This window comes from Alnus glutinosa, chromosome 9 (assembly GCF_958979055.1).
Source record: "Alnus glutinosa chromosome 9, dhAlnGlut1.1, whole genome shotgun sequence".
Lineage (NCBI taxonomy): Eukaryota > Viridiplantae > Streptophyta > Magnoliopsida > Fagales > Betulaceae > Alnus > Alnus glutinosa.
This window is the reverse complement of record NC_084894.1, coordinates 6,765,205-6,780,138: the sequence shown is the minus strand read 5'-3', so window position 1 is coordinate 6,780,138 and position 14,934 is coordinate 6,765,205. Positions and strand designations below refer to the sequence as shown.

The 14,934-nt window shown below is 36.0% G+C and overlaps 2 protein-coding genes and 2 long non-coding RNA genes across 4 annotated transcripts; 3 read left to right on the top strand and 1 right to left on the bottom strand.

Moving 5' to 3' along the window:
• Window positions 1-951: 951 nt before the first annotated feature.
• Window positions 952-4,865, top strand: LOC133877519 (uncharacterized). Its single transcript, XR_009901757.1, has 3 exons — window positions 952-1,543; window positions 3,187-3,284; window positions 4,580-4,865. It is a non-coding gene; the product is annotated as an uncharacterized LOC133877519 (long non-coding RNA).
• A 180-nt stretch (window positions 4,866-5,045) lies between these two features.
• Window positions 5,046-9,346, top strand: LOC133876709 (TMV resistance protein N-like). Its single transcript, XM_062314963.1, has 3 exons — window positions 5,046-5,242; window positions 6,419-7,508; window positions 7,612-9,346. Exons 1-3 carry the CDS (start codon window positions 5,046-5,048, stop codon window positions 8,041-8,043), a joined length of 1,719 nt encoding a protein of 572 aa, XP_062170947.1. The 3' UTR covers window positions 8,044-9,346.
• LOC133876708 (disease resistance protein RUN1-like) lies at window positions 8,079-9,880 on the top strand. The gene is made up of 3 exons (XM_062314962.1): window positions 8,079-9,113; window positions 9,201-9,343; window positions 9,481-9,880. The coding sequence occupies exons 1-3, from the start codon at window positions 8,079-8,081 to the stop codon at window positions 9,878-9,880; spliced, it is 1,578 nt and encodes a 525-aa protein (XP_062170946.1).
• A 1,371-nt stretch (window positions 9,881-11,251) lies between these two features.
• On the bottom strand, window positions 11,252-14,670 carry LOC133877522 (uncharacterized). The gene is made up of 3 exons (XR_009901760.1): window positions 14,425-14,670; window positions 14,141-14,285; window positions 11,252-13,553 (listed from the first exon to the last, which is right to left on the bottom strand). It is a non-coding gene; the product is annotated as an uncharacterized LOC133877522 (long non-coding RNA).
• Window positions 14,671-14,934: the final 264 nt, after the last annotated feature.

Here is a 14,934-nt window from a genome sequence, read left to right as displayed (position 1 = left end):
GTATCAATCAATTAGTTTGACGTGGCATATTATTAATTAATTGAACCGTAGATTAACGAAAGAATCAATTTGAAACCAGAGGCAAACTTAAAATCTTAATTTTTTGAATTAAATCTGAAGAAATTTTGATTTTCCATTAAATTTAATCAAGCACAATTAAAACTCATCAAAATAAACATTACTCTCAAATAGGACCACCAATAACGCGGTATATTTCTTAAGCCAGACAATTGCAATATAAGTCAAATGCTAAAGGGAGGAACGAGTCAATGACTGAGCTGGACATTGATGAGAGTCAAAAACCATGAGCTTATTATGAGGTTTTTGTCAACAATTTTCAAAAACAAATGGCGTGTTGTAGTGACCTGCAAGTTTCCTCATGTTGACCGCGCGCTTTTTTCACAACGCGGAAAGCCTTGCATATAACAAGACCCAAATCCTTTTCTCAAAATCTGCAAATTAGTTAAACAAGCTTGTAACTCTCCGATGGCGTCCACAAGCACTTATAGAGCCTCTTCATCTTCTTCTTCAACACCTCAATGGAGATTCGATGCTTTCCTCAGTTTCTACGGCGAAGACACCCGCAAGAGTTTTACAGATCATCTACATGCTGCTTTAAAACAGAAAGGCATTCTCGTGTTTAGAGACGATGAAAAGCTCGTGAGAGGAAAGTATGTTTCTGATGAGCTCTTAAAAGCAATACAAGAATCCACGTACGCGATCGTCGTCATCTCTGAAAACTACGTTTCCTCTATATGGTGCCTCATTGAACTTGCTGTAAAGACCAAGAAAAAATTAAATAGGAAATGTTGCAATTAATAAATAGAAAAGTAAAAGAAAATAAATAAGTAAATATACATATATATAGGTGAGTGGCATTTTAGTAATTTTCCCTTCTCCCTTGGTTCACGCACTACCCCCCCCCCCCCCCCCCCTTTATTCTTCTTCTTTCTTCTTTCTTCTTCTATTCTTCTGCCATCTTCTCTGTTCTTCATTTCTTCTTCTTTCTTTTCTCTTCACCGAATGAGTGAGTTGAGAGACAGTGAGAGAATGAGGGAGAGATCGTGGGATTGAGAGAGTGGAGAGACAGAGAGATGAGACCGAGAGAGAGATGCCGTGAGGAAGACCTGACCTCCGTGAGGTCCGGTTTTCCGGCCAACCATGGTGAGTCGCAGGGGACGTCGGCGGAGCTGGAGGACGCGATTTCCGGCGTGGCAGAGTGATTTCCGGCGGAACCCAGACCCAATTTCTGGCGAACCCGTGCGTTGAAACCCATCTAACCCGTGAGACCCGAGAACCCGTTGAACCCGATCCTCCATGATCGGCGGCCAGGGCTGAAATCCGGCTGTCCCTTTAGCAGTTTCCGGCGAAGACCCGTGAGCTTAGAAGACCCGTAGCCTAGACCCGCAAACCGTGAGCTCAGACCCGCGACCCAGTGACCCGAGCAACCTAGAACCCGACGGCGTGAAGCTGGTTTTTCCGGTGAATTTCCGGCGACTTCCAGTGGCGTTTTCCGGCGGATTTATTGAGGAAAATCCCCAAGGTGTATATTCTATAATTTTTGTGGGTTGGTTTGATTATTATGGAATTAGGGTTTGATAATTTTTGGGGGGTTTTCTATGGTTGTGTCGGCAATGGCTATAGGTATTGAATTGAGTGTTGTGGATTTGAGCTTGGTTAATATTGGATTTTGAATTAGAATTTTAATGTTGATTATTGGTGTTGAATTGTAGTTAATGTTTTGCTATAAATTGTTGATGAATTAGAGTGGTTTTTAGTTGTATTCCTTTAAAGTGTTGAATATGGAATATTAATGGTTTAATGGTTTTCTAGGTGGTTAGAGGACGATTATTGTTATAAGATTATAGGGAGAACAATTGATGAGTTTTGATGGGATTTGTAGTGATTATGATGGTGTGATGAATTGTAAGAATATAGTGGAATTGATATTTGGTATGGGTTTTGATGTGTAGTTAGTTGAGGAGAGCTAATATATATATATTCCATGATATGCTTATAATGTTAAATATTTTAGGCGTTGATGTTAATTGAAGTTGGAACTAGGTGCTATGGATCTTGGCTCTAATAGTATTTATTAATGTTATTTTAGTCCTTTGATTTTCCATTAATGTTTGAGTTATTTGGATTGGGAAAGTTTTGGAATTTTTGGTGATATGGAAGGGTATTTTGATGGTAATTCAAATCTAGATTTGGGAATTGTAAATTGAGTATTATGCTTATGGAAGGGAGTTGAAGCTTTGATGGGTGTGTCTTTGTTGTTGGATTTCATGGATGAGTTTGATTTCTAGTTAAGCTGTGTTCCCTTGATGAAGCTTTAGCTCTTGGTGGCAATTTATCTTAAGGAATTATGTTAGATTGTGTAATACAATTCTAGTCTTCATGTAAGTTGATGAGAATTGGTCTTGATATGTAAATGAGGATTTTGATGATATGTTGGATAAGGTTGTGGATTTTATGTTATGATGGTGCTAATTGCATAAGTGTTTGGTTAGGAATCCTTTGGATGGAAACCGATTGGGCTAATTGCTTGTGTTTTTAGTCATTTGATTTCTATAGTGATGTTGAAGGGGGTGTTTTGCTTGGATATGATAGTTGTTAGAGAAGAGTTTAAGTTAATGCATATAGGTCCTTTGTTAAACGACCAACAAGGGATAGAAGCTAAAGTTGCGAATGTATGTGTTTAGGTAATTTTATAGAAAAACTATGTTTGTGCCTCGACCTAATCTAATATAATCTAACAAGCTTATAGGAACACATAAATTAATATGAATCCAATATGGGGTGACTAAGTAGCTAATCCATCTATCCATGTACACTAAGTGTTTTAGTGTATTATTGGATTAGGTTTAAATGTTGAAGGTATATATATATATATATGTTAAATATATATATTGTTAACTTAGTAAATAAGCAACAAACCATTAATGGATTCACAATGGTAATGTGATGTAATAAATAATAGGTAGGCAAATAAAATAGTAAATACATCTCCTAATTAATAAGCAAGATATAATAAGAACCTATAACCAATGATTAGCCTAATAGTAGTTTAGGATACCTAGCTAGCTTTAGAAGCGAGTGATGTGACGTGTGAGCACGCGGGTAGTTAGGATGTCATTGAGTATGTGATTCAATAGCATAGTCTAATGCTACCAATGTTTGCAGGATCATGTTCGGATTGGAGACTTTAATTGGTTCTCCAATGTAGAGTCCAAGTGACTAGAGTCCAAGGAGTGTTCGAGTTGGAGTCTAATGCAGCCAAGGTGGGTATTCCACTCACTGAGAAAATATATATTTTTATATGTATTGGATTGATAAAAATATATATTGTTTATGAAACCGAACCAACCATATGATGAAATGTATATGCTTTGAGATGATTTGTTTAGTTTCGATTATGTTCAAATATTATCAATGATGTTTAAGAATTGATGCATGAGGGAAAGGTGTTAATTGATTTAAAATGTTTGAGTATGTTTTGCGGTTGAGATTTAAATTATGCAAATTGTTTGAGAACATGTAATGTTGAAACTGCGTAGATTTGATAAAGAAACTAAGTTTTGAATGATTTCAAAGTGTTGGGTAAAATGCTGGATTTGTTTTGTTTTGAGAGGACGTGATTTAACAACTGCATAATTTCAGCGTGACACAGTAGGAAATATATACTGGTCAAGCACGGAACATTGAGCATGTAGTATAGAGCATACATACCAGCAGTATCAGTATATCAGCAGCACAACAGTATCAGTATCAGCAGTATCAGTATCAGCAGCATAACAGTATCAGCCCCAGTTCATGCATAGCATATATAGCATTGTTTTGTGAGAGAGGTTTTTATGTTATGAGTAGATTTTACTAGACGTGTTGGTATGCATAAGTGTCTTTAAATGAAAAGCGCTTATGTATATTTCTATCGGATAGTCATGTGTTAATAGCATACATTGAACTTGAAAGTACATGGATACATGACTACCCAGGTGCGAGTAATGGCATGTCTATGAGTAGGAAGGTTGACTGTTCTTGTTCTTCAGGAAAGATGTGTTAGCATGATTGAGTTTAACTCTAGTGCTCTCATGATCTACTGACGTCAAGGCACGAAGCTGGAATACGATTAGAGATGGTGTTGCGAGTGTTTTGTTGAAGGATGTTATCCTAGTACGGAAAAGTAAGATGCCATGTTCTTTGCTGAAGACTTATGTGTATACGTGATATCTGTGATGGAGTGATCGTGTGCACATATGTCCAAGCGACCGGTGAAAAGTATTATTATAGATGGGTCTATATGTAGAAACTTCCAAGGAGGGATGTCTGGAACTTCTACATGTTTTCACAGCTATATAGTATGTTTTAAATGATTTCTGAATAGTCGGTGTTTGCTGCATTAGCTGTTGGTAAATTGTGGCTAATATAGTACTCGCACGACTAAAATAATATAAAGGTTGGTTCTTTGTGAAAACTCAGTTAGTCTTATACCACTGAGGTCTTAGTATGAGGTATACTAAGGCGGTGAACTCACTATTTCACCTATGCGGATGTGGATACCACCACAACCGTGTAGATGATGTTTCTTTGGCCGCAGGTACTTCAGTATAGTCGATGGGTCGATAGCAGTGTGCTTGGGATATTATGACTGAAGCTCGCCGCGACAGTTGTAATGGTCGGACCACGGGTTGTCCACTATTTTATAGGTTTGGTATGGCTTGTGACGTTTGTGTCACTTATTCTTTGTTAAGCCATTATTGTTATAGTGTTAATAAGACTCAAACAGATAGATATTAAATGGCTCTTTGTTGTAATTAACTTGTGATAGATGTATAAGTTGTAATTTCCGCTATTCAGATTTATGTTTCCGCTGCATAGATAGATGTATGTTATACTCTGATTATCAGGTACATGTTATGGGGCATGTGCCATATGTTGGCTGAGCGACACGTAGTCGTGCCACTGCGATGACTCGTTTTATGTTTGTATAAAAAAAAAAAAAAAAAAAACGGGTCGTCACACTTGCCCAGATCATCGAATGCATGAGAAACACGGGACTCATAGTTTTGCCCATTTTCTACCATGTGGATCCTTCCCACGTACGAAACCAGACGGAGACTTTTGCAGAAGCTTTTGCTAACTATGAAAAAGATCTCAAAGTTGACATTGATACGATACAAAAGTGGAGAGCTGCTTTGAGAGAAGTGGGCAATATCTCCAGATGGCATGTACATGACAGGTAACATCACACTTCTTTTTTTCTTTCAGTGTGAACATGGATAAGTTGGAAATTTATTCAAAATAATCAAAATTTGTTCTAAATTTGCTACACTAAAACTTGGCCAACTCTCCCATGGATTAACATGATAAATTTTATAATTTACATTCCTAGTCAAACAGAATGACTGCAACTTTCAGTTTTTGTATTTTTGTATACAGAAGCATCTTTCTTTTCCTTTTTTCATTTCATTTCATTTTATTTATTTATTTATTTTTTGGGGTCTAGCTAAACCATATATTGGCATCATCATAAAAACTGAGATTTTGTAGAAAAAAGTACCACAAACAACGATGACCCGAAGAAGTTATAAAATATATATATATATATATACACACGATTTAGATATATGATGTAGCTAAAATAAATTATCTTAATAAAGAAATTTAAAAAAAAAAAAAAAAAAAAAAAAAAAAAAAAAATTATATAGTGCTCATAACAAATCAAGAATCACATCAAAACTGTGACATGGTAAAAAAAATAACATCTTACTAATAAACAATATTTGGGGGATTGAGTTGAAATCCATAAATTTTGGATTAAAATGCTAGCCATTTCTATTTAACCATCAACAACCATGACCGTTATACCAATCCTTATACCTGTTGACAATGAATAATTTTTTTAGCCTCTATCATTAATTCTCTCACATATTTACATTTCGTGCATAATTGCTTTGATGGACAAAATCAGCATTATGTAGTAAATATATTTAATTGGTTTATTTGTGATATCTTTATCTTATTGTGAAGATAATGGAAAAAAAAAAAATGACAATAAAAAAGGGAATACTTGCAAGAAGCATACAAATAATTAAAGGACCTAGTAAAATATATACACATGGTTTTGCGCCTTTTCAATAAATTTTACTTATCAAAAAAAAAATATATACACATGGTTTTTTTATAGTCAAGTGAAAAAACATGGTTTTTTTATTAGACCGCATGATGAACCTAGCAAGTAGCAAATCAAACCTTAAATATATATGGTGCTGAATGAAGCTAAACATTGTACATGATTAAGCATTTTCTCTCTCTCTCTCTCTCTCTCTCTCTCTCTCTCTCTCTCTCTCTATATATATATATATATATATATATATATATTTATATGGCTATAGCAGATCTATCTTTATTACAGGTACGAATCAATAGTTGTCGAAGATATTAGTAGAAGGATACTTAGCGGATTGAGTCGTAACTTCTCCAATGTTTCCAAGGATTTTGTTGGAATAGAATCCCGTGTGGAGGAAATAAAAACCTTACTTAGTATAAGATTGGATGATGTTCGCTTTTTAGGAATTTATGGGATGGGTGGAATTGGGAAGACAACTCTGTCAAAAGCCATCTATGAAAGAGTTTCTCATCAAATTGAAGCTAGTTGCTTTATTGCTGGTATTAGAGAAGAAAGCAGAACTAGTGATGCTCTAGTTTATCTACAAAAACAACTTATTTCTAAGATCCTTATGGAAAGAAAAATAAAAATATGGAATAGCTATGACGCAATCAGAGTGATAGCGAACAGAGTACGTAAGAAAAAGGTTTTTATTGTTCTTGACGATGTGGATGGAGAAGACCAACTAGAAGCAATAGCAAAAAGCCATGATTGGTTTGGTCAAGGGAGTAGAATCATTATAACAAGCAGAGATCGTCATTTGTTGAACAGATTTGTGGATAATACCTATGAGGTTAAGGTGTTGAATGATGCTGAAGCTTTACAACTCTTTAGTTGGAAAGCCTTCAAGAAACCCTATCCTGAAGAAAATTACGTGCAATTGTCTAAGGATGTTGTGAATTATGCTGAAGGTCTTCCTTTAGCTCTTGAAGTTTTTGGTTCCTTCTTATTTGGTAGAAGAATGGATTTTTGGATAAGTGCCAGGGATCTATTAAAAGAAAATCCTAACTCAGAAATCTTGGATAAACTTAAAATAAGTTTTGATGGATTGGACGATTTGCAGCAAAAATTGTTTTTAGATATTGCATGTTTCTTCAATGGAGCAAATATAGATAACATCACACACAAACTAGAAAGTTTTGGTTACTATCCGAACATCAATATCGAAGTTCTTGCGGACAAATCTCTTATAAACATCTCATGGGGAAGATTATGGATGCGTGATTTGTTACGAAAAATGGGTCAAAAAATAGTTCATGATGAGTCTGAGGAACCTGGAAGACGCAGTAGACTGTGCCATGATAAGGATGTCATTCGTGTATTGAAAAATGATACTGTAAGTTGAGTAGTCTAGACGCAAACATGTACAATTTTTTAATTTTAATTTTTATATATTGATTATTTTCCACCATACTAATTTTATTTTTCTTGGTTACTAGGGAACTGATGCTGTTAAAGGCATCATCTTAAAATTACCTTTACGGAAACAGGAGCGACTAAATGTTGAAGCCTTCTCAAAGATGCAAAAGTTGAAAATATTAATGCTTGAGATTAGCAACGACGTTGATATTGTAACATGGCATTCTAAAGCTTGTGATAATTTACGCACTGTGGAATGGCATGGAGATCTTTCGAATTTCATCCTAAGCAATGAGTTATGTGTTATGGAATGGTGGGGGTATCCTTTTGAATCTTTGCCAACCAGTTTCCAATCAGACAATCTTGTTGAGCTCATAATGCCTTACAGCTGCATCAAACAACCATTTGATAGAAGGAAGGTAATATTTTGGCATATGCAAATGTATTTTCTTCTCGTTCTTGTTCTTATTCTTCTTCCTTTTACTCTTCTTCATTTTATCTATTTTATCTAACTAGTATTGGTGACTATAACAGAGTTTTTACAAAAATGAAATTCATTGACCTGAGTCACTCTCAAATTTTGATTGAGACACCTGACTTGAGCGGAGTCCCAAATCTTGAGAAACTAAAGCTTGTACGTTGTACAAGATTGTCTAAGGTCCACCTGTCCATTGGATTTCTAAGACAACTTAGACGGTTGAATCTACAAGGTTGCAAATGTCTTAAGGGACTTCCAGAAGAGATCAACTTGGAATCTCTTGAATTTCTTAATCTTTTTGGTTGTTCAAGACTCAACAAGTTTCCAAATAGTGTGAGTAATATGACATCTTTGCATGAACTTTATTTGGGTGGGACTGCCATAAAAAAGTTACTATTATCATTTAAGAGTTTGTCGTCCCTTGTATGTCTTAATATATCTGATTGCTCAAGACTAGAGAAAATCCCAAAGAACATGATTAGTGGTATGAAATGTCTAGAGTACTTTCGTGCAGCTCGAAGTGGATCAGATCTCATTAGTCTTTTGATGCCTAATTCCTTCTCAGGTTTAAGCTCTTTAAGAGAACTAGATTTGAGTTATTGCAATCTATCAGATGGAGCAATTCCTAGTGATTTTAGTTGCTTATCCTCACTTTATTCTTTAGACCTAAGCGGGAACAAATTTACGAGGATACCAGATAGCGCCTGGCAACTTTCCAGTCTTATGACCCTAGATTTGAGTTATTGCAACCTATTGGATGGAGCGATTCCAAATGATCTTAGTTGCTTATCCTCACTTTATTCTTTAAAACTTAGCGGGAATAAATTTACAAGAATATCAGATAGTGTGGGTCAACTTTCTCATCTTTATTTTCTTAAGTTGGAAGATTGTATTTGGCTTCAAGTATTGCCGAAGCTTCCATTGGGATTAGCAGGCTTGTTTCTAAGAAATTGCCCATCGCTGAAGTTGTTCTATAACCAAAAGGACCTGTGGACTTCAAATGATTGCTCTTTTGTGGTCGCTTATATTGATTATGATGGCAAACCCTGCAAGATCCTACATCTGCATCCACGAAGTCCTTTATGGACCGAGAGCGATATTATTGTGAGTCTCTTTTGTAAAATACAAAATATAAGTTATATTGTTTCATAACAACTTAACATCTTTCTCTTTTTGGTCTTTATTTTACAGACTCAACGTTTTTATACTGAGGTAGCATGTGGCCCTACTACACTAGTGGGATCAGGTATCCCAGAGTGGTTCAATGATAAAAGTACTAATTCGTTTGGAACAATTCAAATGCATACAGATTTGGGCTCAAATGAGTGGAAGGGGTATGCTCACAGATTTGGGCTCAAATGAGTGGAAGGGGTATGCTCTTTTTATTCGTTTATCAATTTTGTGAGCCTGACACTTACCCAAGAAAAAAAAGAAAACAAAAGGTCCATGAGCATGGGAATTCTAATTCTAGAATATTTGAGGGTGGTAATCCTCATTTTCCCTACTTTCTTTGTCAATTTCAAGCCAACAAAGTTGATCTTGGAAAACCCTTAGTCCTTTGTGCCCGTGGAGTCCCTTCTGTTGGGCCAAGTGGATTTTGGGTATATATACCAGCTAAGTGGTTCAGGAGTAGAGGGAGAAATAGTTTGGAAAGATGGAGCAACCTTGAGGCTTCAATTACAACAGGGAGCCTAAATGTAGAGGTGAAGGAGTGTGGGGCACGAGTAGTACGTCACCATGATGCTTCAGAGTTATACCAAGTTCTGAACAGCATTTCTCCACGTGGTTTGGATTTAGAAAGTTATGAGAATCTTTTTTCTCCTTTGAACGATATGGCGGTCCAAGGCCCGATTGAAGGAAATATATTGTGAATAAAGTAGAAAAGAAGTATTTGGCGGTGTTCTGGCACTCTTTGGTGAGTCTTAAGATGCCATTCCTTTGTTGCTTAATTAGGCCTCTTTTTGAAAGCTTGTTACCGGAAAGCCCTATCATATATGGTTCTATAAGATTTATATATATATATATATATATATTTTTGTTGCATACTACTTGAGAAAAAAAAAAAATATATATATATATATATATATATATATATATATATATATATATATACTTTTTCATTGCATAGTGTGACCGGGGTGGTACATATATTGAAAAAAATTAAAAAATTATTGCCAACATGCCAATCCACTCTTCAGCTATGTAGATGTTAGAACTTCCAAAAATAATTAACGGAGAAAATTGGATTATGTTAAAAAAACTCTTGTCATCATAGTCCCTTATGCATTTATTTCTTTTCTATTATGTGTTACTCATGCTTCTGCTTGTGCCATATGGTTCACGGTCTAAGATTGTCAAAATAGTGATTTATACTGGAAGAATATGTTTAAATGATGAGTCAATATTTTACAATCTACATATAAAAGCGACATGTATCTATTGACATGTAAAAAGCACATGTTATTTTAAAGCATGTGTTTATCACAAGTTTTTTTAATAGCATTAATAAAAAATAAAAAATAAAATGTAATTCTCTCATGTTTAAAAGACACATGTCACTTACAAACTGGTTTCTAAGAAATTTCTGTTCTTTAATAAATATTTTAACATTCTCCCTCACGTGTGGACTCAAACTTTCCTTTAATAGGTGAGACCCAATACGTGAAATGTTAAATTTAAATGGGGTGAATTGATGAAGTCAAAGTTTGAACTCAGAACCTTTGGCTACGATACAATGTTAAATTACCATTTGTCTCAAAAAAAAAAAATAAGCCTTTTGGGTAAACAGTAATTTAGCAAGGTTATTTTTCATATCAAATCGTAGGGAGCTTAACGAAGTTTTGAATTATCACCAGGTAGGAGAAAGCATATAGGTATGGGTTATTTGTTTGTTTTTAGTAAGGTGATGCTGAGAACAGTCTTCAAGCTTGCAAACAGTAGCCTGAAGACTTCTAAACTTCCAATGTCGTAAGCATACCACATCTGACCACAGAAAAGTGATTTCAGAGATATGACATTTTTCCGTAAGAGATTTCCAAACCCTCTTACTCAAGCCGCACTCAAAGAAGCACTCAAAGAAGCGGTGATCAAGACTTTCGGTATAATTCCTGCAGAAAACACATTTGGTTTCACCCAAGTATCCCCAACTCAATCTATCCTCTGTTGGCCTGTTGTTGATAAGCTATTTCTAGCAGCCAACCAAAGAAAATATATATATATATATATATATATATATTGCAACCATGTTTTTTGATAGTGAAAGGGAACCAAATGAATATTACAACCATCCCCCACTCTAAATTTCAGAAACTGTCTTGCGACAGACCTCAATTTGTGTAATCTTTTCCAACACCAAGAGCAATCTTGAGGAATTTTCAGTTGCCAAAAACTCCTCCCTTTAAGAAGATTAATCCTCACCCAAGCAACCCAAAGAAAGGCAGCCCGAGTGAAAGGAGACCAAATATGCTTCGGGACAGCCACAATATTCCACTCCTCGAGCCTCTTAATACCCAACCCACCCTCATCTTTAGGAATACAAATCTCTGCCCAAGCAACTTTAGCCCTAGCCAGGCCATCCACATTACCATTCCACAAAAACCTATTAAACAACTTCTCAATTGATTTAATAACCTTTTTTTAGGAATCTTGGTAATGCATTTATAAATGACATTAAAAGAAGATATCCGTATGAAGTCAGTCAGTCATAGCAGCAGGAGAGAGCTTCTTAGGCACCAATATGATAATCGTAGCATTCTGCATTCACCTCTCTAAGCATCTTCCTTGAAGAAAAAAAAAGGGCTTTAACAGCATCAACAATATCCTTACCCAACATTAGGCCAAGCAGATTTGTTAAAACCTGCAGAGAATCCATCCGGGCCAGGTGCCTTATTGCTCTTCATAGAGAAAATAGTCTGCTTGATCTCATCAGCCGTCACTTCCTTTTGCATCTCCAAGATTCTGCTTGCAAACAAAGTCTTCTTCAATAGCTGCTCAACTATATCAGCTTCGAAAAAAATCAAACACATGACAAGTAGTCCCAAGCAGCTTCCTCTAGAATTCAATAGCCACATCATTAATTTGCTGGACATCATCCACACGTCTTCCTTGCCCATCCCATAGGTGAGAAATTAGGTTCTTAGAATTCTTGACCTTAACAACCCTATGAAAATAAGAGTTGTTTTGGTCACCAAGCTTCCTCTGCCTTGTTAAGAGACAAGTATTCACGAAGACATTAATGCTCACGTTTCACACAGGCAGCCTTCCCATGTTGCAGCAATACCTCCCTTTGAGCACAATCAAGCCTAGCCTTTGCTTGTAAATCTCTCTGCTTAATACCACCAAAAATCTCAATATTTTTAGCTTTCAAAATTTTTCTTCACAGCTTTAAGTTTCTTGCAAACCCGAAAAATAGGAATACCATCCACAATACAACTCCAACCTTCTTCAACCCAAGACAAAAACAAATCATGCTCTGCCCAAAACCCAAAGGACTTAAAAGGGTTTGGGACCAAAGCTTTGAAACTCACCAATATTAACTAAACTTCACATTATCAGACTTAACATCACAAGTGATAATCTGATCATGTGAACTCCTCACCACCTTCACTTCCAAACAATCCTTATCCCAACACACCCAAATCCTCCCTAAACGATGACTCCCATAATTATTATGGAACCCCCACCCCCACCCCGGAACAATTCTCTCTTTAATTTTTTCAGCCTTCTCAATCTTTACTCTGGTTTCAATAATGCAGAGTAAAGAAATCTTGAAACTCCTAACATACTGCCTAATTTTCTTATGTTAGAAGGGTTATTCAAACCCCTTATATTCCAAATGAGTATCTTCATAAAAGAAAAGAAGTAGGAGAGAATCCCCTTTTATTGCTATCCGCACCATTTTCCCCAATGCTACCTTTATCCCTATTCTGAGCAGTCTTAGAAGACTCAGCATTTCCAGCCCCTTCCAAGATAACATGAAGACTATCCATTGGCATAGTAACTGATCCATTCGCCCCTTCCAAGATAACATGATGACCAATTGCGTTAATATGATATCCACATGCATGTAAAGGTAATTTCTAGAGGAATACAGGAAAATGGAAATGGCAAGTCGAAAAGGAGCTGAATAGTACGAAATATTAGTGGAGGGCTCTTGGAGAGGCCCAATCTCTCCAAACAGTCAATTACAAATAATTCTCAGTCTATTCTCTACCAACCCTTCCATTCTCTTAAATAGGCAATTCGGTTAGAATAGATTCTAACCGAATTCCAGATTTTCCCTCTCTATAAAACGACTAACAAACAATTGAAATTCCGGATAGAAAGATGCTTCTAGACGCACCCTGATCTGTTATACACACAGAACTGTAAAAGGCTATTGCAGTAAAATAACATAGGTGAGGTGGACTCTTCTAGAAGCTGAAAGAATCACTCCTCTGCTAACCGAAACCTTCCTTCCTTCGTGTGCCACTGTGCAGTGACGCAGTCCATGCTGATCCAACATGTACATGTAAGCCCATTACAAGGCCTCCTTCATTAGAGCACCTAATTTATCTCAATCAGAGTTAGGGCTATAAGCGAGCAGAGCTACTCGTAAACATTACTCAGGATTGGTTCTTTTATTAAACTAACAGAGCTTGAACAAAAAATTCAAGCTTGTATAAATTTAGTCTCGGCTCGACTCGTATAAACTTAAATGAAAAAACATGGAGGGAGGGATTGGTCAGGAAGATGCAGCAAAAAGTCATTCTTGTTAGAGAATATATGTATATACTAAGTGTATTTTGTATTTGTGTTGCCTTTTGGTTTTTGTTTTCAGTGAAGACGTTAAGCGCAAATGAGAAAACAGAGCATACAGCGGTGCGCTGGTTGCTCAAATTATCTCCTTGTTTTTGTTCTTTGATTGTCTTATGTTTGTAAAAAACTATCATTTCTTACCATTTGTTTAGTGGGATCTTATAATCACTGATTTGTTCCATTTTACTTTTTAAATATTTATGTTGATCTCTGGGAGAACTCCCACCTCATCCATTCTGTGGTGAATATGGCCCATGTAGCATTAATGTATGCACATTAAATATATATTGTAGTAAAGTATGTTCAGATGCAAATAATATAAAGAAGGCTATTACCTAGTCTTGCTTCTGTCAAAGTAGGATCCTTGGGGGAGATCTGAATATGGCCCTGAGCTTTGCTATTACACTTGCGCTTGACAGCCCAAGACTTTTACCATTGCACCAAACATCAAAATGCCCTACTTGTTTTCTTGATAATTAACTGCAATATATGAAGTCTTTATTTCAATGAAGAGGTTATATGGCTGATAGCTAATACCATAAATAAAGATGATCAAAATCAAGCTTCCATTTTGCCTTCTATTACGTTAAGATGTAAGACTATTAGGTATTGGATTTACCTGGATATTTATACTTTGATCTTCAATGGAATCATTGCTATAAGGGCATTTCTTTTTCTTACGCTCATTAAACTGGAATGCATTTTGCACTGTTCTGTTTAATATGCTGTAAAATATAGTAAATTGGTGAATATATTTTTGGTTTTCAGGAACTTATAGAGGAGCTAAAGACATATATCCTGTTCTTCGACAGAGCAGGTTGGAGCCGTTTTGTCCAAAACGGCTCCAACTAATTGAATTCGTTTTAAGGACCCTAAAATGGCTCAAAATAATAATAAAAAAAAAAAAAAAAAAAGAAACAAACAAACAAAAGCTGAGGTGTCCATACACACTCGGCTTGGGCCAGTTGAACCTCACCAGAGATTATTTCTGTATTTACCCTTGAGTTCCTTCAAAATCCATTTGGAGGCCATAGTATGAAGAACACCAAAAAATAAGCTTATTAGCGGCGACAAAATGAGTACTTTGTCGCCACTATTGATCAATAGCGGCGACATGTGGCCGCTAATG